Below are 21,965 nucleotides of genomic sequence, written 5' to 3' on the forward strand. Positions count from 1 at the left end.
AGCAGTCGAGGGCCCCAGACCTTGGTGGGGGGCTTGGGTGGGATGTGACAACTTGCCGAACCCCATGGAGCCTTAACCCGGTGCCTGGGATTGTGGCAGCAAGCAGGTTCCTTCCCACCCTTTGTTCTCCCAACTCCTGCTCCGAGGGGTTGTGGGTTCATTTCTGGAAAAAAAGGAGACCCCTGCTTGGCACTTTGCCCTGAGTGCTTGGCCCCACTCACCCTCTGGCCACCCCCCACCACCTCTCCCCGGGCAGCTGGAAGGACGGCCTCGGCTTCTGTGCCTTGATCCACCGACACCGGCCCGAGCTGATCGACTACGGGAAGCTGCGGAAGGTTCGTGTGCTCGCCTGACCCCCCTGCCCATCCCCGCCAGCTCCCACCCAGCTGGTCCGCCCCTGGGGTGGGTGGGGGAAGGGCGGGACTGGGCCCCCTGCTCTGAGAGCCCACAGCCCAGCGTGAGAGCGTGTCAGTCTTCTTGGACTAGCCGAGGAGACGGCCCCTCTGGAAGTAAGAGGAGAGCACCTTCCGTGAGGGCCGCTTGAGTTTGTATGTGCTTGCCAACATGCCCAACCTGCCAGGAAAGGTATCAAAAGCACCACAGAAATTCTGTTAGGGTGCTGAGATCCTAAGTGGCATTTCCCCGTTCTGGTTTTCTGGGTTTCCCAACGTGCGTGCATTACTTTCATAATTTTAGATTCTGCACGTCCTTAGAGACGTGTATCCCAGCCTTGTTGGGGACGAGCTGCACAGTCTGGGCAGGTCCCCTCCAGGGATCTGCTTTCCCTCCTGGCCGAAAGTTGGAGGGGGTTTTGTTGCCGCTTGATTTCACTTGTGCTTTTGGCGTGAAGCTGCTGAGGGATTTTCTTGCGTCTGTGTGGAAGAGCAGACCGGGAGGCGGGAGCTGTGTGTCTAGCTTCATGGTGGTTCTTAGTGTCCAGGCTGGTTAAAGGACACTGGCCTGACCTTGGAGAGGGCCGTCCAGGACACTCTGACTGGACTCACCACCCTCCCTCTCAGCCCATCCCGGCACGAGAGGCCTCATGGAGCAGGCGTCCTGGAAGAGACCAGCCTTGGTGCCCTCCTCACCCCACCCCAGTAGACGGTCTGGAGCTCGGGTTGGAATGTCCCCTGTCGATGCTTGGATCTCTTGACAAAAAAAAGGCTTCTAGGAATGACCGTTCTGGTTTTTGTCTCCTTGACCTCAGTACTTTGAGATCTTGGTATTCAGTCAAGTTCCCCACCTTGCCTGTGCCCACCGTGGCCACACCAGGCTTGATGTTGCAGGTAGAGGAGCTGCTCTGTGGCATCAGACCCTCTGTTTAGGGGGATGTGTGTGTGGGAGAGGGCTGCTGAAAAGGATTTGTGAGGGGAGAAAGGAGTCGGGTGGAGTTTCCCACACTCTCCAGAGATCCTAAGTTGGGCCTGAAGCTTGAGGCTGGGCCCCTGCCTGCCTGGAGGGGAGCCCGCTGACTCCCTGTGGTAGCTGTGTCCAGGTATATGTGGACGGGGACCGGCTTACCCCTCAGGGGATGGGGAATCCCAGCCCTCTAATTCAGCCACTTTGCAAAGAAAAAAAGCAATTTGAGAACCCACCACCACCACCCCACTCCCCACCGCCCCAGCTGAAAAGTGTGTGGCCAAACCAAACAGGGGCCGAGGTGGGGGAATCCTGGAGGTGGAGACTTTTTTAAAGGGGTCATCATCACAGTCCTCCCAACCGGTCAGCGGATGCACTGTGGTGACGGGAGTGTGTGCGCCTGGGTCCCTGCGTGGGGGGCTAGGGAGGCAGCACCCAGTTAATGCCCAGCTGTTCCCCAGCCCTGTGTAAAGCAGGGCCTGTGCTGACTGGCTCTTCAGTCCCACCCCACACACCCCCGCCCTGACTCCAGGAGCCTCAGCCGTTTGGGGAGGGAGAGTCCAGGGGCCTCTGTCTCATCCCCGGCCAGCTCTCTCCCCACCCTCTGCCCTCTCCGTGTCTTTTCATTTCTCCCGGCTCATTTCTCTGTGTTTCTCTATGTCTTCTCTTCTTTTCAATACAGTAGCAACAGTGATACTAGAATCCTAGCACAGACCTGTTCCCACTGAACCGTGGACTCTTTCCAGAAAGCATAGAGGTTGCCAGAGCCTCTGGAGCTTGGGAACAGGGGGAGCCAAGGGCTCTGACCAGGGAGCACTCCTTCGGTGGGTGTGGGGGCCTGGTAGTCCCTGGGAATCTGGCAAGGCAGGGGCGTGTGCACCTGGGGCCTGAGGATGGCCTAAGGCCTTGGACGGATATGACCGTTGCCTCTTGGCAGTGGTTTTTATCATTCTGGAAACTGTCAGAAACTTTCCCAGGACTCCACCTTCTCTATTTTGAGCCATTTCTTCCTGAAAGTGTCCCAAATGAATGGATGTATCCTTTCGTCCCCTTTGATTCTCACCTTAGCAGATGCAGAAGCTGAGTTGCAGGCTGACAAAACCACTTTTCTTTAGGTTAGTCTCAGGAACCAAGAAGAGAGTGGGAGGTCCAGCCAGGAACTCTCTCTACTAAGTTGTGGCTCTTTTCCCACATTAAGTTTTTGTTTTCAATCTGGTCAAATATACATAATATCAAAAGTACCACTTTTAGAGGGGTGGGAGGGAGGGGATATTTGTATACATACAGCTGGTTCACTTTGTTGTACAGCAGAAACTAATACAACATTGTGAAGCAATTATACTCCACAATGTTTTTTTTTTAAGTACCACTTGAAGCATTTTTAAGTGTACAGTTCAGTGATACTAAGTATATTCACACCACCACCATCCATCTCCAGAACTCTTCCTCTTGCAAAATTGAAATTCTGAAGCCATCACACCGCCACTCTCCAGTCCTGCTTCTGCCAGCCCCTGGCAAACCACCATTCAGCTTTCTCTATCTAGGAATTTAGGAGTAGGTACCTATGTAAGTGGCATCGTATAATATTTGTTCTTTGAGTCTAGCTTATTTCACTTCGCTTAATGGTTTCAAGGTTCATCTACATTGTAGCACATATCAGGATCTCTTCTCTTTTTTCCGCAGAATAGTATCCCCTGTCTATTTATCTGTCCATGAACGTTTGTGTTATTTCCACCTTTTGGCTATTGTGTATAATGCTGTTATGAACATAGATGTACAATTATTTGAGTCCCTGTTTTCAGTTCTTTGGGATATAGACCCAGAAGTGGAGTTGCTATGTCATATAGTTCCATGTTTAACTTTTTGAGGAACTTCCATACTGTGTTTCCATACCAGCTGTACCATTTTACAGTCCCACCAAATAGTGCACGAGGGTTCTGATTTCTCTACCTCCTTACCAGTCCCTGATAAGTTTTCTTGAGAAGGGCAGAAGCCAGAATGTGGTCAGAAGACTGTGGCTATTTGAAGGAGTCCCCAAATTTCATGGAACGTGAGCACCAAAGGGGCTTGAGAGCTCCTAGTCCAACTTTTGAGTAACAGATGGGGGGACTGAGGTTAGGTTATTTGCCAGTCCAGCTGGCTGGTGGCAGAGCTGAAACCAGAAGTCAAGACTGATGGCTCCCAGGCCAGTGCCTCTGTTTCAGCTTGCATTTCTTAGCAATTCTTTCTTGGGCTGCAGGCTAGGATTCTTCACTCTATTTCTTTGACAAAAAAAATGCAACTTGACGAGGAAAGATGGCATTTTAAGCCCCCCAGCTAGCAGATCCTGGTCATGAGGCCAGACTTCTATACCCAGAGCTGACCCCGAGGACTGAACCAGAGAGGGGCCACAGAAGTACCCCCTTGCCCCCCAGTCTTGATGATCATGCAGGTGGGGGTATCCAGAGACTTCTTGTGCTTCTCACCCGCCTCTTCTCCCCTAGGATGACCCACTGACAAACCTGAACACAGCTTTTGATGTGGCGGAGAAGTACCTGGACATTCCCAAGATGCTGGATGCGGAAGGTGAGAGGCCCTTCCCTCTGAGCCTTCGGCTTTTCTCCCAGCTGCATCCAGCGGCCAAGGGGCTGGGCCTTGGCACTCTGAGGCCAGACGAGAGAAGGCCTGGTTCCTGGGATCTCTTCTGGGGAGCCTGGGGATCACTAGTTGCTCAGGGATTCCACAGATAGACAGATACCTTGAGATTCGGAGGGGGAGGTGGTAGCTGGTGCTGAAAAGGGCTGCCTGAGGGTGATGCTTATCTTGGTCTTGGAGTTGGGGTGGTGGGGATTGGGGTGGAGCACAGTGGTCCTTTGTTGTTTAGGGGAGAGAAAAAAGTTTATTTACATGTGCTTCATGTACACACATAGGAGCTTGCAGTGATGGGTAATTTAAAGAGATGATTTGAGTTTGAAGTCTATATGCATATCTAACTTCACAGGGGAAAGGGAGGGAGAGAAAGAACATTTATGGACATGCTAATGACTTTTTGGAAAGATGAATGGACCCTTAGGAGAAGAGATGGAGGATACAGTTTGTGACAATGTCTGTCAAGTTGTGGGGATATTTTCCAATGTGCAAAAGAAGGGAGAATAATATAAGGAACTTCCATATACCCACCATCCAGAAAAAACAATTATTGAGATTTAGTCACATTTTTTTTTTCTTTTTGTCTTCTTTGTTGAAGTATTTTAAAACAAATCCCAGAAACATCATAGCATCTCACTACTACATACTTCAGAATACAGACCTTAAAAATAGAAATATTTTCATTCTATTTTTCAATCATAAAATAATTTTCACACCAAGCAAATTGACAGTAATTCTTGGCTACATCTGCCACTTGGTTCAAAATCAAACTCTCCCCATTGTTTCTCTTTAGTTGGTTTGACCAGAGTGTGCCTGTGGCATTTCATTGTTCTAGTTCTTGTATCTTTTCTGATCTGTAGCATTTCCCTCTTCCCTCCAACGCCTTTGGCTCCTGGCATTGAGCTTGTAGCCTGACGACCAGCTGTTCCGAGCACCCGATTCTCTGGTTTGTCTCGTTTCCTTCCTCAGGTACCATTTCACTCGTTCCTCTACCTCTTGTGTTCCTGTAAGTGGAAGTTAATGCCAGATGCTGGTTAGATCCAGACTCAGCATCTTGGCAAGAAGACTTACGGTTCTGAGAGCTGCTTTTCCCATCACATTAGGGAGTGTATCATGTGTTCACCAGCTGGCTTTAACTCCAGATTTTTCTTGACAGACATCGTCGGAACCGCCCGCCCGGACGAGAAAGCCATCATGACTTACGTGTCCAGCTTCTACCATGCCTTCTCTGGAGCCCAGAAGGTACCTGGGGCCCCTTGCTCCTTCCTTGCCCAGCGCACCTCATGCCTGAGCCCGATCCATGCCCTCCCACCCCTCCTCTCCCTGGCGACAGGGTCCGGACGGTCTGTCTCTTCAGTAGCATCAGTCCCCGGTGCCAACGTGGCGTGTCATATTCTTGCTCAGCTCCTCTCTTAGCCACCCCCCACCCCGCCCCAGCCTCTCTGCTTTCGCTCATCTTCCTCTACCTGCTGTCTCAGAGAACACTGGGAAAGAGCTCACCTTCTGGGACCCAGATGGCAGACTTCAGCAGGAGGGGGCGGCAGGGGTGAAATTAACCAGGAGGTGCCTGGGAGGCACCGTGGGCAGTAGCCCTCCTTGCCCACCTCTGCTGAAGCTATGGCTTTAGCAGAGCAGCAGGGTGGCCCTTAGGGAGGAAATCTGACAGGGGCACCTCCTGTCTTCACTGACCTGTCCAGCAGCAGTGTCACGAAGCCCCTCCCTTTGTCCCGCTCACAGCTATGGTTTAGCCAATCTGTCCACAGCCCCCTTGGTCCTTTTCACCTTATGTATCTTGCCCGGGGCCTCCATGCAGGGTCAGTACATGAGGGAGGGAGGGAGGGAGGGGAAGGCCGGGCAGCTGTGAGCCCTGCCCGTGTCCTGACCCAGTATTGCTCAGGGAGGTCTGAGGTTCCAGGCCAGTGGTGTAGGCTCCGCACTCAAATCATTGACACTGAAGATTTGAATATTTCTGTTAGCCGGCAGCTGACGCCCCTCCCCTAGACCTCCCTCACGGGCAGGACCCCAGAAGCACAGCATCCAAGTTGCTGTGACTATAAGCACCAGGCTTGGCCTCATCAGCTCTGGGCCTTGGACCTGCCTCACACTCAGGCAGATTGCCCGCCCTCTGCATGGAGTTTGAGTGGCCTGTTGTGAAATGCATGATGGAGTGATGCCCCTGGCCCCGCCCCCCTTTGCTCTTTCAGCCTGGACTCTCACACCCCGTCCCGTTTGTCCTGCCAGCATCCCATTTTCTCTTCCTGTCCATTCCCTCAGTGTCTGTCCTCTGTGCCCTCTGTCCACCGTGGCTGTTGGGCTGATTCTGTGCCGTGCCGCCTCCTTCTCCTCTCAACCTCTTCTCCTTCTCTGTGCAGATGTATAGGCACGCTAAGGCCGGATGGGAAGGCCATGTGACCTAATGTTTCATGTCACTGCCACGCCTTCTCGGTGCGCAGAAGGTGAGCTCTCCCTCGGCCTCGCCCGCTCTCCCAGCGCCCTTCTGCCCACCTCTTCCATCCTCTCCGAATACTCCAGCAGCAGCCCCTTGGAACTGCAGCCCTGGAATGAAAGGAGGGATTAGAAGAGACACCCCCCCCCCCCAACACACACACAACCCTGACCTCTGCAGGAGGGCAGGATGCTCTCCGAACTTTGGCCAGGACACTTAAAGATACCAGAGAACGCCCGCTTCTGGATGGCCTTGGGCATCTCTGTCCCCACACACTGGGCATAATGGGTGCCACAAACAGAAAAGAAGTCTCAGCTCTTTCCCTGGACTGAGTTGAAAGCCCTTATCCCAAGCAGTGCAGTTTGGGGCTCTGCTTGTTTTCGTAAATATTGAGGACCCTGTCACTTCTCTCTCTCCCTCCTACTTGAGCAAGACCACCCTCTAAAATTACGCAGCAGTCAGGCTAGGGAGAATTCTTTCACCTTCCTCCTCGTGTCCAGGCCCTGGGCTTAGAGTCCTGCCTGATCCTTCCCACCCATGTCTGCCAGGGACAGTGGTGCAGATTGGTTGCACACTATACAAGGATGCCACATGTACATCATAGACCATGAAGATTTGAATATTTTTTACTAAAATAATCCTGGAGATGGCCCTAAAAATGTCTTTGAACAGAATGAGTATGACAGTTTTCTAATAGAAGTGCCTTGAGGGAAAAGGTGCCTTTAAAAAAAATAAAAGCATGAAGTGAGCTAGCAGCAACCCCATCCCCTGCCTGGATGGGCACCATGACCTTCTTCACTTTCCTTCCAGGTCTCATGGGTGCTGCTTGGCAGGAAACAGCCCTGCCTGGAGGCTCCCTATTCTGGGTGTCCCTGCACCCCCCAGGAGGCCCAGACCCTTCCAGCCTCTTCTCTGGTCTGCATCTTGCTTCTTCTTTCTCTTTGTCCCACCTCTGCTGCTGTTCTTTCTTGTCAACTTATTCTGGCCCCTCTTACACCCCACCTTTTAGGCAGGATGTGAGCACCATCTATCTACTTGCCTCGGGGGACCTCCAGCCCCAAGAACCGCATGGAGTCCTGCCCGCGCCCAGAGCTAGGCTGAGCTCCCTGCCATGGTCTTTCCAACTCCTGCAGGATCCTGTCCTGGGCTTCATGCCTGTTAACACTGGCCTTCCCCGTCTCTGGAGCCTTCCCTGTGTCCTGGCTGATGATGCTCGGGAGGGAGCTTGTGCCTGTGTGGGTGTCCGCGCGCGTGTGTGTGTGCGCGTGTGCACGTGTGTAGCAGCCTGCTATTCTCCTTCCCAAATCTCATACCACCTCCTCCCCATGCCCTCTTCCCTCTCACTCATCTTTGTTGCAGTCATTTCATGCTACTTTGGTCCATATCTGAGGACAGCGTCATCAGCTTGGGGGGTGTGGGGCTGGGGGTATGGGTGGTATTCCTTTCATGTCCTGGGTTGGGGGCCTCACCCAGAGTTGCCCCTCCCAACCCACTTCGAAGGATTCAGGCAACTGCTTAGGGCCGAGCAGGCTGGTGGGCGCGGACTCTTCCCTCTCTCCCATGGAAGAAGGAGGAGTCTTTCCTACCCTCTTCCTGTCTTGACTGTCTTGTGTCTGAAGCCAATGTGGGAGTCTCCTGAAACCCATGTCTGGTGCCCTGTGTCCTCTCCACTGTCTTTCTCTTGTTAAGCCTTGGGCAGTGGAATTAGAAAGGCAGCCGAGTCTGGAGCACATGTGTGTGCCTGTGTGGATACGAGTGTGTGACTGCCGTTCCTAGTCAGATGAGGACCAGCTTCTGTCTGATGCATTGGTTTTGGTGCTGATTCCTTCTCAGCTTCTCTCTCTTCCTCTTCGCTGTAGGGATTTAGAAGGTGTTGTGAGCAACCAGATTTTGTTTTGTTTGTTGCCTTAATGTTCATGGCCTGTGAACTGTTTCTGAGAAAACAGCCCTTTAGGGTGTGACCTGGATCTGCTGTGGGGTTCTGGATGCTCTTAGAAGTAGATGATGCTGTTTGCATCGTTCCGTTTGTCATCTGTTGGTTGCGAATCTTCTAAGGCAAAGAAATCCTGTGCCTGCCCTCAGGGGATTCATGGTCCATCTGGGAAACTTTTAATAAAAGAAGCTCACGATGCTGCGGTCTAATCTCTGCTGTGCTTCAGACCTGAGCGGGGCCAGGGGTGTTGCAGGGCTGTGGGACATGGGAGACTTTCTTTCTTTTTTAGTTTTGGCTGTGCTGGTTCTTCATTGCTGCTTAGGCTTTTTTCCAGTTGCAGCAAGTGGGGGCTACATTCTAGCTGCAGGGAGGGCTTCTCATTGCGGTGGCTTCTCTTGTTGCAGAGCGTGGGCTCTGCATGCTACGGCTTCAGTAGCCACAGCTCAAGGATCAATAGTTGTGGCTCCCAGGCTCTAGAACGTGGGCTTAGTAGTTATGGCACACGGACTTAGTTGCCCTGTGCCATGTGGGATCTGACCAGACCAGGGATGGAACCCAGGTCCTCTGCACTGGCAAGCGGATTCTTTACCACTGAGCCACTAGGGAAAGCGCCATGGAGGCTGTCTTGAGTAGGAGACACTTGAGCCTGAGGGTCTTAGGGGTTGAGTGGCGGGGCGGGGGGGTTCTGCAAATGAAAGGCTCAGGGAGGTTGAGGAAGGCGGTCGTGGTTTGTGGGTAGCTTGGTGGTGTGACCATGCAGCCTCAAAGGGACAGCAAGTTAACACTGGTCTGGGTCTCATCCTGCAACCTGGGACAGGGAATAGGGGTGAAGCCAGAGTTGGCGACTGGCGTCTGGGGGTGCTGCTGGCAGGAACACCAGGGCAGGGAGCTCACTTGACATGTGAAGGAAGGCTGAGCCGAAGGAAGCTGTAGGAGGAAGGAAATGGGCAATTCTAGCTAGATTTGGGAATTTTTTACTAAAAGTGTCGCAGATGAGATCTTCGCAGCATTTGCATGACTCTGTGGGTGGTGGGTGGCAGAGCCATGGGGTGTCATTTGGCCACATTTGGCTGTTTGATGTCACCAGCCTTGAGGCTGCTTCCTTTCAGTTTGACCTGGGATAGCAAGGGTTTCATTTGGGGGTAGCTAAGTGCTCTGGGAATAATAATCCATAACTTAAAAACCCAGGTCTCCAATATTGTAGGCAGAATTCTTTACCGTCTGAGCCACCAGAGAAGCTCTAAGAATACTGGGGAGGGTAGCCGGTCCCTTCTCCAGGGGATCTTCCTGACCCAGGGATCGAACCCAGGCCTCCTGCATTGCAGGCAGATTCTTTACCTGAGCCACCAGAGAAGTCCTAACTTGGAAACAACTAATGTAAAACTAAGCACATTGTTTTGTATTACACTGTTTAATAATACAAATAGTGGGTCATAAAAAAAACATAAAAATACTTTCCATGGAAGGGTCAGAAATTTTTTCCTTTGGTGCTTGGAAGTCACCCTTTTGCCTGTTTCCATAAAATATTTTCTCAGCCCATTGATGATCTTTGTAAAAAGTCCCCAGAAGGCCCACCCGGAAACTCCCCAGACTTTATCCAAGAGGAGTCCCCTTTGACCCTGGATCAGTCAGCCAGCTCTGAGAGGCGGGTGAGGCTCTTGAGGCCCAGAAGGCACGTCTTCCAGAATCCCATGAACATGCGGGCCTCATTCAGTCCATCAAGTCTGCAAATTGACCCACAAATCAAAGTTTATGTCTTCCAAGCTCAAGATCTCAAGATGAATCAGAAGATAACAAGGTGAAGGCAGGCTTGATCCATTAACCATCGCAGTGATGTTGACTCTTGCCTGCGATTCTTACCCGCTCAGTCAGCACTTTGGGCCGGAGACTTTGCAGCCGCCCCACGTTCTTACATACATGTCAGCACACAGGAGAGCGTGGGCCTCTCCTGGGGTCCCTCTCCCCAGCCTTTGGGAAACAGCTCTGGTGACTTTGGGCAGATTCATGGGGTATGTCAGCCAGTGCCCAGGACCCTACTTGTTCTGTGGCCTCGCATCTTCTGAGACAGGTCCAGGGAGGCATTTCCCTCCTTGTCACCTCTTGGGCTTCCCCACGGTTGCCCGTAGGTCCTTAAAGGGAAGAATGATCAGTTAGGGGTTCCTGATTGTCCTGTTGAGAAGTGGCTTTAGCATCTCCAGGACAGAGTTAGGTGGCGGGGCCGGGGGTGAGGGTCTAAGGATGTGATGGCTTGTCTCCGTTTCTTGAGACCTGGGACTCCCAGCTCCTCGCTCCCCGATCAAGCCAAAGCTACCCTGCTGGAGGCCCACCCACCCTGACACCCTGCCGTGGAGGGTCAGTGTCTTCACTTTGAGCTTGAAAGGTCCTTTATGGTGATCTCATCCTGCCCTCGTGCACATACCTCCCAGCACAGTCACCCACGCATCACGTGATCTGGTGGGTGTGTGTCCTATTTGAAGAATTCCACAAGGAAAAAAAAAGCATTGACATCTTCTCAGTCTTTCCTTCCCAAATGAAAGCACCTTCATTCTCAGGAACCTCTTCCTGATGCCTAAACTCGGTTTATCTTGCCGCAGTTTGAAACCCATTGTTCATCAACTGGGTTCAAGGTCCCATCTTTCTCCCTCTTCAACCTTTGCCATCTGCAGGGTCACCCTTCTCCGGGGCCCCAGGATGTGTATCTGTCTACTCATCATGATTGCCTGCCGCCGCTCTCAGGCCATCTTCCTTCCTATCCCAGGACCCCAGATGGCTTTGAGTCCCCCTCTCCTTGGAGCTGGGTTAGGACTGTGAACGGGAATTGTATTTAGAGATCACCTGAGCAAAGTCCCTGCTGGCGTCAGGTGCGGAGGGCCCTCTGAGCCAGAGAAGCCGTGTCCCCTGGGTTTCTGGGCCTTTGCATCTGATTGCCATTCAGTCTTCTTTTATTCTTCTTGCCACCTGGCCTGCCTCGGGTGTCTGCTGGCGCAGCACTTGTGTGTTTACCTTTCCCAGAGGTGCCCAGGGTGGCTTTCTGGGCATCCTGTCTATGCTGGGTTGATCCTTAATTCCTGCGTCTTCTCTAAAGTTCTTTGGGCCAGGAGCCTTGAGAGATTCTGCAAGGATCCTGAGAGGCCCCACTCCGTCTCACCACCTTATTCTAGGACTCCTAGATTTAAAATTATATTAACCATTGACTTAGTTTCTTCCCAACATACATGTTGGATCTCAAACTTTTAGTTTCTTCTCCAGGGACCCCCAGTTGAGCCACTTAGGTCTTTGTCTGTGCTCACTTGCTCTGTGGGACTCAGCCTGGGCTGGTAAAGAGGATGATGAGGAGCCTGTGAATTCAAAGTCTTGGGAGCTGCCATCCAGCCATGTGATGCTACAGGGGTGGGAGGAGACCTTACTGGCGCAGGTGTGTGCCAGGTGCTCCCGCTCTTGCGAGGCTGACCACCACCCTCTCTGTCTTGTCAGGCTGAGACAGCAGCAAATCGCATCTGCAAGGTGCTGGCCGTCAACCAGGAGAACGAGCAGCTCATGGAGGACTACGAGAAGCTGGCCAGCGATGTGGGTACCCCTGGGTTCTCCTGGTCTGGCCCTGGCAAGGCCTTGCCACCCTGTCCTGAGAGACCAGGGAGCCCCCAGGACCCATCTATTCCTCCAAATCCATCTCCGGGCACAGTCCCAGGCTGGGCATTGCCCCTCATCACAGCAGCTGACCGAGGGCGGCTTGGGCTCCCCCAGAGATCTGGGGTGGGGGTGGGTCAGGGGCCAGTCGGGACTTTGAAGAGCTGAGTTCAACGCTTTTTCTATCACCTCTCTGCTCTTGATTTTTTTTCACTTGACAAATGAAAGCTGTGCTAAGAGACCTCAGAGGCCTTTTGGGCCCAGTGTACTGTTACTCTGGGAGTTTCATTTGAACTTAATTTGGAGTGTGCAGTTCTGAGGAGATGTGAACCAGGGGTAAATCAGGCTGACTCAGGCTAGCTTAGCGGCTGGGCCCACCCAGGGGACAGGAGGGGACAGGATGGGTTTGCTGTTTTGCCACTGACTGCATTTGGGTTAGAGCACCATTTGCGTCTTCCTTAATCCAGCCCCTGAACAGCTTAGCCCGGCCTCTTGGTGGACTTGCTGTCCCCCAGCATAGTGAGAGCCCAGGTTCTGGGGTCCCAGTGCCTGGATTTAATCCCTGCCCTACATCGGTCACCTTGGCAAGTCACAGCAGCTCACAGTGCTTTGGTTATGTCCTCTGCCACCGGCGGGGAGGGTCACAGCACTTAATCCCGTGATGACTTAGCTTATCATCATTATTCAGATGAGTTAGTCTGGGCCAGTTGTGATCCAGTTGCAGGGGATCAAAAGTTTCCTCCTCATTTCCACTCCTCCATCCCCATCAGCTCATTGAAGAAACAAAATTCAGACTGTCCTCTGCAACCTTTTCTCTTTTGAGTCAGGGACCCACATTCTAGAATCCTTGAAGGTCAAAGGGCAGAGGCTCTGGCCAGCAACCATTCACCCCTCCACGGTAAGACAGGGAAATTGAGGCCCAGCCAGGTAGTAGACTAGAACTCGGGTCTCGAACTCGGGTCTCGGGGACTAGAGCTCGGGTCTCCTGCTGAGTTGAGCCATCTTGCTCCCAGGTTTCCCCTTGTGGAGCAGGGAGGTTGAGTGATGCTGGCTGTGAGTTGATATATCCTAGTGGCCAGGCGTCATGGAGCCTTTGATTCTCGGAGGGAGCCTGGCCCTGTGGCCTGGGAACGGCCTGGGGTGATGGGAAAGAGTGTGCCCTCGGGAGAGGTGCGGCCCGCCTCCCAGCGTCCTCCCCTGCCCCCTCCACAGCTGCTGGAGTGGATCCGCCGCACCATCCCATGGCTGGAGAACCGGGCTCCCGAGAACACCATGCACGCCATGCAGCAGAAGCTGGAGGACTTCCGGGACTACCGGCGCCTGCACAAGCCGCCCAAGGTGCAGGAGAAGTGCCAGCTGGAGATCAACTTCAACACGCTGCAGACCAAGCTGCGCCTCAGCAACCGGCCCGCCTTCATGCCCTCCGAGGGCAGGATGGTCTCGGTGAGCACCTACGGGGAGGCGCCTGATAGCACTGTGGGCGGGGCGGGGGCGGGGCGGGGGGCGGGGCGTGCGCTCATCGCCTGCCCACACTGCTCCAGGGATCGTTCTCTCCCAGGTGACCACCCAGACTCCAGCCCACACTCGGCCAGGTGGGGCTCCCCCTTGCCCCAGAGAGAGAGCCCCTTTTCTCCTCACATGCCGGGTCATACTTGCCCTTTCCAGATGCCTGCACATCTGCTTGGATCAGCCCCAGCACTTTCTTCCCCACCCCTCAAAGAGTCATCTCTGCCAACAAAATCCCACTTGACATGTTACCCAAACAGGGCATAATTCAGGAGCTAAAAGGATAATTTTCACTTCCATGGAATCTTTTTTAGCACTTAAAAACTTTTTTTTTTAATACCTTAATAGATTTTTTTTTTTTGGTAGGACATTTTCAAATATATACATAAGTAAAATATAGAAAATAGAAATTCTTCATAATCTTCCTACCCAGGATCAACTTAAAAGATTTTGGGGAGAAGAGATTCTTTTAGACTCTGTAAATGTGATTTTAAAGGGAATCTGAAAGCGTCTTTTATTTAATAAGCTGCTTAGAAAAAAGAACTTACAGGGACTTCCCTAGTGGCTAGGAGTCCATGCTTCCACTGCAGGGGGCACAGGCTCAATCCCTGGTGGGGGAACTAAAATCCCCCATGCTACATGGCATGACCAAGAAAAAAAAAGAACTAATTATATCGTGACCAGCTTTCCATGTCATAACTCTTTTTCATTTTTGTCACTTTTTGTTATTCCTCCCTGTTTACCCTTTCCCCAGGACTTGAGATATGAGCCAGAGAAACATACAAACAAAAATTTTAAAATAAAAAATTGACCAGGATAGAGCTTTTGCACTTTGCAGAGGAGAGTTGACAAGGAGACACAGACTCATAAGGGAGGCGTGGAAGGGGCTGGGAGGAGCTTGTAAACAGCAACGGAGGGAGGGAGGACCCTGAGGGAGTAGAGAAAGGCCTGACGTTTTGCATACGGTTTGGAAAACTGTGGTCCTTCTTCAGACTCCAGGCCAAGTCAGCAGCTTTTATATGGCTGGAGCTGCTACTTGATGGGGGAGGTGGGGGTGGGGTGCGGTGCTCTGTGCTTTAACGTGACCCTCCTGTGGCAGATGCAGTGTGGCCCCTGGCACATGGTGAGGACCTGGGTGGCACACGAGTCCGGTCAGCCTGTCACTGCCCAGGGGGGTGTCCTTGTGCTAACTGCAGAGGGCAGCTCCCTGTCTGAACGCCTGTGGGTCTGTGCTCATTACCTGTCACCATCTCTGGGTGACTCGGGGATGGCTATTGCCCAGAGCCCACGAGTAAACCCAGAAACACGAGGAGGCTGGGAGGCTCCCATCGCTGCCTGCCTTGTTCAGTTTGTTGCTGTCTCCCTGGCTGGCCCTGTGACCTCGGTGGTTGCTCAGAATCCTGGCAGAAGCCAGTCTTGGTGCCCAGAGGGCCTTGGGCTCTCTCCCCACTGGGATGAGCTGCTAACGCCCCATAGCAGCATGGACCCACTTCCCTACCCAGGAGGCCTGGTACCTAGGAACCCTAGCTCATACCAGGGGGACTGGGTGGGGAGGAGGCTCCTGGAATGTGTGGAGGAGCCGTGGGGGCTTGGCTCGGGGGCCAGGTGGGCTGACCCTGTGTCTCCCATCCCTGCAGGACATCAACAACGCCTGGGGCTGCCTGGAGCAGGCGGAGAAGGGCTATGAGGAGTGGCTGCTGAATGAGATCCGGAGGCTGGAGCGGCTCGACCACCTGGCAGAGAAGTTCCGGCAGAAGGCCTCCATCCACGAGGCCTGGACGGATGGTAAGACCAGCCTAGCCCCTGCCTCCCACCCCAAGCTTGGGTCTAGCTTTCGTGCTAAACCACCAGCCATAACTCCTTTCTCTCTTGTGTTTTATTTGTTTTGTCTCTTACTTGTCCCTTAACAGTAGGCGAGTTCATGACCCACCCCACTCCCTTTTTTATTGGCCACACCCCATGGCACATGGGATCTTGGTTCCCTGACCAGGCATCGAACGTGCCTTCTCTGCATTGGAAGTACAGAGCCTTAACCACTGGACCATCAAGGAAATCCCTCATTAGTATTTTGGTTGCTTCAGTTTTCTCCTCTGCTAAGTGGGGACAATAATAGTATCAGCTTAATATGTTTATGAGGATTAAATAGCATAATACATCAGAAGCAAAGAGAAGAGTTCCTGGCCTGCTCTGTGCTATATAAGCGTTAATTACTTTTGTCACTGTAGTGACTTCCCTTCCCTGAGTCGGGCTGGGGTTCACATGCTGACTCTACCACCTGGAAGCAGTGTACCTTGGAGCAGTGTTCTGTGTCCTTGTCTGTTACATGCAGGTGATGCTGTGCCCTCCTGTATCACTTTCTCGGGGCTGCGAATTGCCATAAACTGGGTGGTTTTACACGACACGAGGACATTCTCTCATAGTTCAGGAGACTAGAAGTCCCAAATCCAGGTGCCGTCAGCTCTGGCTCCTTCTGGGCCTCTGGGGGGAGGTGTCCCCTGCTTCTTCCTAGTGCCACGTGGTTGTACTGGCACTTCCTGGTGTTCCTTGGCCTGTAGCAGCATCGCTCTGATCTCTGCCTCCATCATCACCGGCTCCTTCTCTCTGGGTCTCAGTGACCGAATCTGCCTCTCAGTTTTTTACTGAAGATACCAGTCATTGGATTTAGGGCCCACTCTAATCCAGTAGGATTGCCCAGGTGGGACAGTGGTAAAGAATCTGCCTGCCAACGCAGGAGATGCAAGAGATACGGGTTCAGTCCCTGAGTCTGGACGATCCCCTGGAGTAGGAAACGACAACCTGCTCCAGTATTCTTGCCTGGGAAATCCCATGGATAGAGGAGCCTGGTGGACTACAGTCCACGGGGTTGCAAAGAGTCAGACACATCTTAGTGACTAAACAACAGCTAATCCAGTATGACCTCATCTTAGCTAATTATATTGGCAAAGACCCTATTTCCAAATAAGGTCAGACTCTGAGGTTCTGAGTTGACATGAGTTTCAGAGGGACACTGTTAACTCAGCATACTTCCTCATGCAGTTGTGCATTTTATGTGTAGTTGAGTGCCTGACACGTGTGACACGCTGGGTAAATGGGAGCCCTTGATATCTTCCCTTCTCTGCCTTCTCTGCCATTGTAGTAATCTGCAGCTCTGGCCTTAGCACCTGTGTGTCTCCATCACTCTGACCTGGAGCACTTGGCCATGTCTGGTGTCTGCTTTTTGGCAGATAATCTTCTCCAAAGAGAGAAGATCACACCTAAAATGGTCTTTTCCTCAGAACCTGGGCCAGGGCTGGAGAGTGAGCCATGCTAGCCATCTCCTAGGGCTCTGCGGTCACTTCAGCTTGAGCCCCTGGAGCAGACCCATTGGCCCGTAGAGCTCAGTACCCTGAGATGCCCCCAGTCAGCTCTGTGGTGGTCCTCAGACATTAGGCTAGAGATGAGTAGGGACGGTCACACCCTGGGGCCATTAGGGAGTGGCTTGGAGCAGGAGGGGATAGGTGTGTGCTTGACTCAGCAGAGGGGTTTGACGGGCTTCATATACGATAATATGAGGTCACTGCTGCGCTTTCCACTATGTCTATATGAGCTATCTATCCAGGCATGGATGGACGGAGGAGAAGAGGGATGGTGGAGTTTGCACCGATTCATCCACACGCTTCTATTGTGTTCTCTCTCGGGCCAAGGAACAGCTCACAAAAAGGTACAGAGCAAAGACTGGCCCCGCCAGCCACCAGGAAAGGCATGAGAAGTGCTGGCGTGCCTGCAGTAGACGCCGACATAGCAGTCTGGCTCTAAGTACTCACAGCTGACAATGCTGTTGCCCACTTACCTAAGAACTGCATCTCTCAAGGCTGTCTAAAACCCCTAAACGTGGCTGAAATCACGTGTCGGGGATGTTTGCGACGAGTCCATCTGCAGTACTGCCAGCTGAGGGGCCCACATGCTCCACGGTAGTGCAGTGTGTGGTTACGCCTCTGGGGGTTCAGCCACTCGACAGAATGTTACAGGGCCATCGGAGTGACTCATGTGATGGCCGTGGTGGCAGTGTAGAAACTGATGATGTGCTGCTGAGTATTTTTAAAGTAGGATATGTAATTTATATACACCCAATGCAATATCCATAGAAGGCAAGACTGAAAAGGAATAGATAAGTAGGCTCATCTGTGATTTTTTTTTTTTCCCCTCTAAACTCATCATATTAATATTCTTACAAAAAGGCATAGAGAGAAGGAAAGAAGCCATCACCTCTTTGGCCCAGCCCTCATTTCCTGAGAGTTGCTGAGCCTCCCTGATGGGGCAAACACCAGAGGTGGGTGTGCAGGCAAGGCCAGGTCAGTCTGTCCTGTAGCAGCCGCTTCACAGAGCAGCTGGGGACCGTCATCTAACAGTGATCTGAGAGCTCGATTCTCATCCTCTTCCCTTTAGAGACAAAAATCCAAGAAATGCAAACCTTAAAAGAGAAGGCAGTGCCCCTGATGCTTGGAGAGGGTGCTGGCTACTGATGGCTTATGTGCAGAGCACACTGGACGGGCTGCCCGCACTGGGTGTAATTGAGGGGCAGGGTCCCTGCAGGGCTGCTGGGGGCCAGCAACTGTAAGTGGAGAGAACTCTAAAGATGGGGTACCCCTGAGGAACTTGTTTTTCCCAGGTTATACCACAGGTGTAGATCGTTGTTTCCTGCTGTTTATGAAGTTCATGTTATACTCTGACTGTCCACTTAGCCTGCATCGTCTGTACATCACCACTCCTGGTAGCCCTGGCACGCTCCGTGAAAAGGAGTGACTTTCCCGCCCTCTGCCCCATCACACATGTTCTGGCTGCATATCTATTTTCTTGAACTGCAGATTAATTGATCATCGTATGGGGCACATCTATCTCCTTGGGATATACCAGAAGTGGAGCTTCCAGGCCCTGAGGTGGGGGTGGTTGAGATCAAGAAGGTGGGCCTCCCAGCTCCTGCTCAGCCTTGTGCCCGACCTCTGACCCCCAGGCAAAGAGGCCATGCTGCGGCAGAAGGATTACGAGACGGCTACCCTCTCGGAGATCAAGGCCCTGCTCAAGAAGCACGAGGCCTTCGAGAGTGACCTGGCCGCCCACCAGGACCGCGTGGAGCAGATTGCCGCCATTGCCCAGGAGCTCAAGTAAGCCCAGCGGGCACTGTGGCACTGTGGGAGGTGGGCTCTGGCCTGAAAAGTGAGCCGGGTCCTGGGGCAGGAAGGTCATCAATACAGAAGACGAAGAACGTCCTCGCAGGTGGGGAATAGCCTGCGACTCTCTGTCACAGGCCTTTGGTCCTTACCTACAGCCAGTGTGGGACCAGCGGGTGACCGAGTATGGCTCTGAGATCTCACCTGGTCTTAGTGGCTTCCTGTCACTGGGCATTGCAGTCAAGGCTGGTGTGGCTTCCAGGCGAGGTTGGGACAAGGACCCTTGCGGAGGATAACTGTTCTCCTCCCAGCAGTCTCCTGAAAGCCCGAGGTTGAGGGTGGGAGTAGGGGTCCTGGAAGGTCTTGAAGAAATGTGCACACCTGGCCTTCCTGGGTCATGAGTGACCCCCCGCCCCCTCCCAGGGAAAGGAGAGCAGGCCACAGAAGTAACCTGGGCCACCTGACTCTTCCTCTCTCCTCTCCTGCAGTGAGCTGGACTATTACGACTCACCCAGTGTCAACGCCCGGTGCCAAAAGATCTGTGACCAGTGGGACAATCTAGGGGCCCTAACCCAGAAGCGAAGGGAAGCTCTGGAGGTGAGAGCCCCTGAGGAGATGGAGACCTGCCTCCAGCAGCCCTGTGTGGCCTTTCTGCTTCGTGACTCCCTTTGCTTTGGGCTAAGAGGCTCCGCTGGGTTCCCCAGGCCTTCCTCAGGCCTGGTCTGACCATGGAAAGCTCATATTGGCACTGGACTTGACCTTTGCCCTGATGGAGATGCCCTGATCATATCTTCTCCTCCTCCTGATTTACTGTACTTGGACCAAGAGCCCCAGCTGTTTGAGAACTTTCCTGTTCTCCTAGGCGGGTGACTCCAGTGCGGGGTGGTCCATACACCCCATATTAAGAACCAGCACTCTGGAGAGTCTGTTCCAAGCTATCTGGTCCTTTCAGACCTGAAACTCTCTTGGCTAGCCAGAAAGATCTTGAAGTCTACTGGGTTTGTGGGGGGTTGGTGATTCTGGACATGACGTTACTAAGCACCTTCCCATCCCCATGCCATTTGGCACTCCCAGCGCACGGAGAAACTGCTGGAGACCATTGACCAACTGTACTTGGAGTACGCTAAGCGGGCCGCGCCCTTCAACAACTGGATGGAGGGGGCCATGGAGGACCTTCAGGACACCTTCATCGTGCACACCATCGAGGAGATCCAGGTGTGCTGCCGACGCCCTCGTCCATGGAGCTGGCTTTGCACAGCCCACACACTGCCCTTGCAGGGAGAGGGCTCAGGGTAGCCTCCCCAAGGATGTTCTAGATTTGAAAGCTTTGTGTTTTATTTGTTTTGACTCCGTAATATATGCGTATGGTATCAAATCTACAAACTAAAGAGACTGTGTACTGAGTTTCCCTCCTAGCTTTTGTCCCCCAGCTCCCAGTGCCCCTCCCCAGAGGAGAGCAGGACACGGTCTCTGCATAGGCGAGCACATTTGTTTATTAATATGTTCTTCCCCCACTTTTTACGTAAAACTTAGCTTCTACTATATACTGTATCCTGAACCTTTATTTCTAACCTCATAATTATCTTGGAGCTCATTTCACTGCAGTAAACCATTCTTTTGTACAGCTATAGAGTGTTAGATGAAAAAGGTTTTGCAGCACAATGAGAAAGTATGTTGGAGAGGTCCCTTGAGCAGACCCAGGGCACCCCTTGTCCCCAACCTAACTATGGGGTGGTGAGCACCCCAGGGAGATTGCTGCTGAATTCACCAGGCCTGAGCATGAAGCTGTGGCACCTTCCTGTGGCCAGCCCAGCCATCCTGGTTCTCAGCTGAAAGAGTCCTGGGTTGATGCCTCCAGGCCACCTAGCTGGTATGGGCCTCTGGTGGCTCCTTCACCCACTTCTGCCCTGGGACCTGCAGGTCTTCCTTGGCTTATCTTGCCCATGGGAGGCACCAGTCCCTCCCAGTCATTGTGCTGCTTCTGCACGCCCGTCTCTTTCCAGGGACTGACCACAGCCCATGAGCAGTTCAAGGCCACCCTCCCCGATGCCGACAAGGAGCGCCTGGCCATCCTGGGAATCCACAACGAGGTGTCCAAGATTGTCCAGACCTACCACGTCAACATGGCAGGCACCAACCCCTACACAACCATCACGCCTCAGGAGATCAATGGCAAATGGGACCATGTGAGTCCAAGGGCTGGGTGGGGCGCTGGCAGAGCCATTGTAAGTTTCAGTAGGGCAGGGATTTTTGTCTGTCTGTATTGTTGATTTTCATTGATTTCAGTGTCGTACAGTAAGTGCTCATTGTCCGTCAAGCAAATGAATGAATTTCTAGAACAGGTCAATGTGTTCACTCCTTTTACTGCCTGGCCTCTCCCCTTCATGGCTCCTCCATTGCCTCTGATGTGGAGGCAGATGGCCGGCCCACCCTAATGTCCCCTGACCGTTTCTGCCCCAGGTGCGGCAGCTGGTGCCACGGAGGGACCAGGCCCTGACGGAGGAGCACGCCCGCCAGCAGCACAACGAGAGGCTACGCAAGCAGTTTGGGGCCCAGGCCAATGTCATCGGGCCCTGGATCCAGACCAAGATGGAGGTGGGTCCCAGCATGGAAGGCAGGGCAGGGGCTTCCACCCTTTCCCACACCATCCCAGACAGTCAGGCTTGCCCTGTCTCCTCCTGGACGGGAGCTGTGGGCACTGTGGGTCCTGAACCCACAGCTGGCCCGCTGCCCCATGGAGGGTGTGGGACCCGTGCCCGCACAGGGACACCACATGAGACAGTCCCATGGAAGGATCAGTGCCTAGGTGACTGATTCGGCTTGCCCTGTGGTATATGTGGTTGAGCTGGTCTCCCTTCCTCCTGAGTCATGAGCTTGGCCATAAGGAGGTGATGTCCCCAGAGAGAGAACTGTGCTTTGGGCAAGAGTGAAATTCTTTGCTGTATTGTTGGACCAGGTATCAGGGTGATGTAGATAAGGAAGGAACACTGCTTGGGTTAGAGCATGGTGTCCCTCTGAATTCCTTGAGGGCAGAGACCATGTCAAGTTCCTGTGTGCTTTCCTGGACCCCATCTCCACCTGCTTAGCATATTATGCATGGTGGTAGGTGCTCCAGAAATGCTTGCTAAGTTGAACTGAGTTCCCAGAAAGTGCTTTCACAAGCAAGGTGTGTTTATATGGATGAAAGACAGAGATGGGATTAGGCCTGGACCATGGAGACAGGTGGGATTGAGGTGGGTGAGGCAGGCTTCCGAGGAACAGAACAGCAGGAGCATGTTCATTGAGAAGGTGAGCCAGGTGCCCTGAGGCTGTGAGGAAC

At 53.0% G+C, this 21,965-nt stretch overlaps 1 protein-coding gene across 3 annotated transcripts in view; it reads left to right on the plus strand.

The window, feature by feature from the left end:
* ACTN1 (actinin alpha 1) overlaps window positions 1–21,965 on the plus strand; it is a 96,075-nt gene that overhangs the window by 67,655 nt on the left and 6,455 nt on the right. For all 3 annotated transcript variants that reach the window (XM_018054045.1, XM_018054044.1, XM_018054046.1), the window contains exons 6-16: window positions 257–335; window positions 3,843–3,924; window positions 5,144–5,229; window positions 11,841–11,933; window positions 13,206–13,436; window positions 15,137–15,284; window positions 18,490–18,640; window positions 19,135–19,243; window positions 19,721–19,861; window positions 20,650–20,832; window positions 21,107–21,241. In XM_018054045.1, the coding sequence (XP_017909534.1) occupies window positions 257–335; window positions 3,843–3,924; window positions 5,144–5,229; window positions 11,841–11,933; window positions 13,206–13,436; window positions 15,137–15,284; window positions 18,490–18,640; window positions 19,135–19,243; window positions 19,721–19,861; window positions 20,650–20,832; window positions 21,107–21,241 (1,438 nt within the window). The remainder of the gene's footprint in view (window positions 1–256; window positions 336–3,842; window positions 3,925–5,143; window positions 5,230–11,840; window positions 11,934–13,205; window positions 13,437–15,136; window positions 15,285–18,489; window positions 18,641–19,134; window positions 19,244–19,720; window positions 19,862–20,649; window positions 20,833–21,106; window positions 21,242–21,965) is intronic.

The sequence above is a fragment of the Capra hircus genome, chromosome 10, assembly GCF_001704415.2.
Source record: "Capra hircus breed San Clemente chromosome 10, ASM170441v1, whole genome shotgun sequence".
Taxonomy (NCBI): domain Eukaryota; kingdom Metazoa; phylum Chordata; class Mammalia; order Artiodactyla; family Bovidae; genus Capra; species Capra hircus.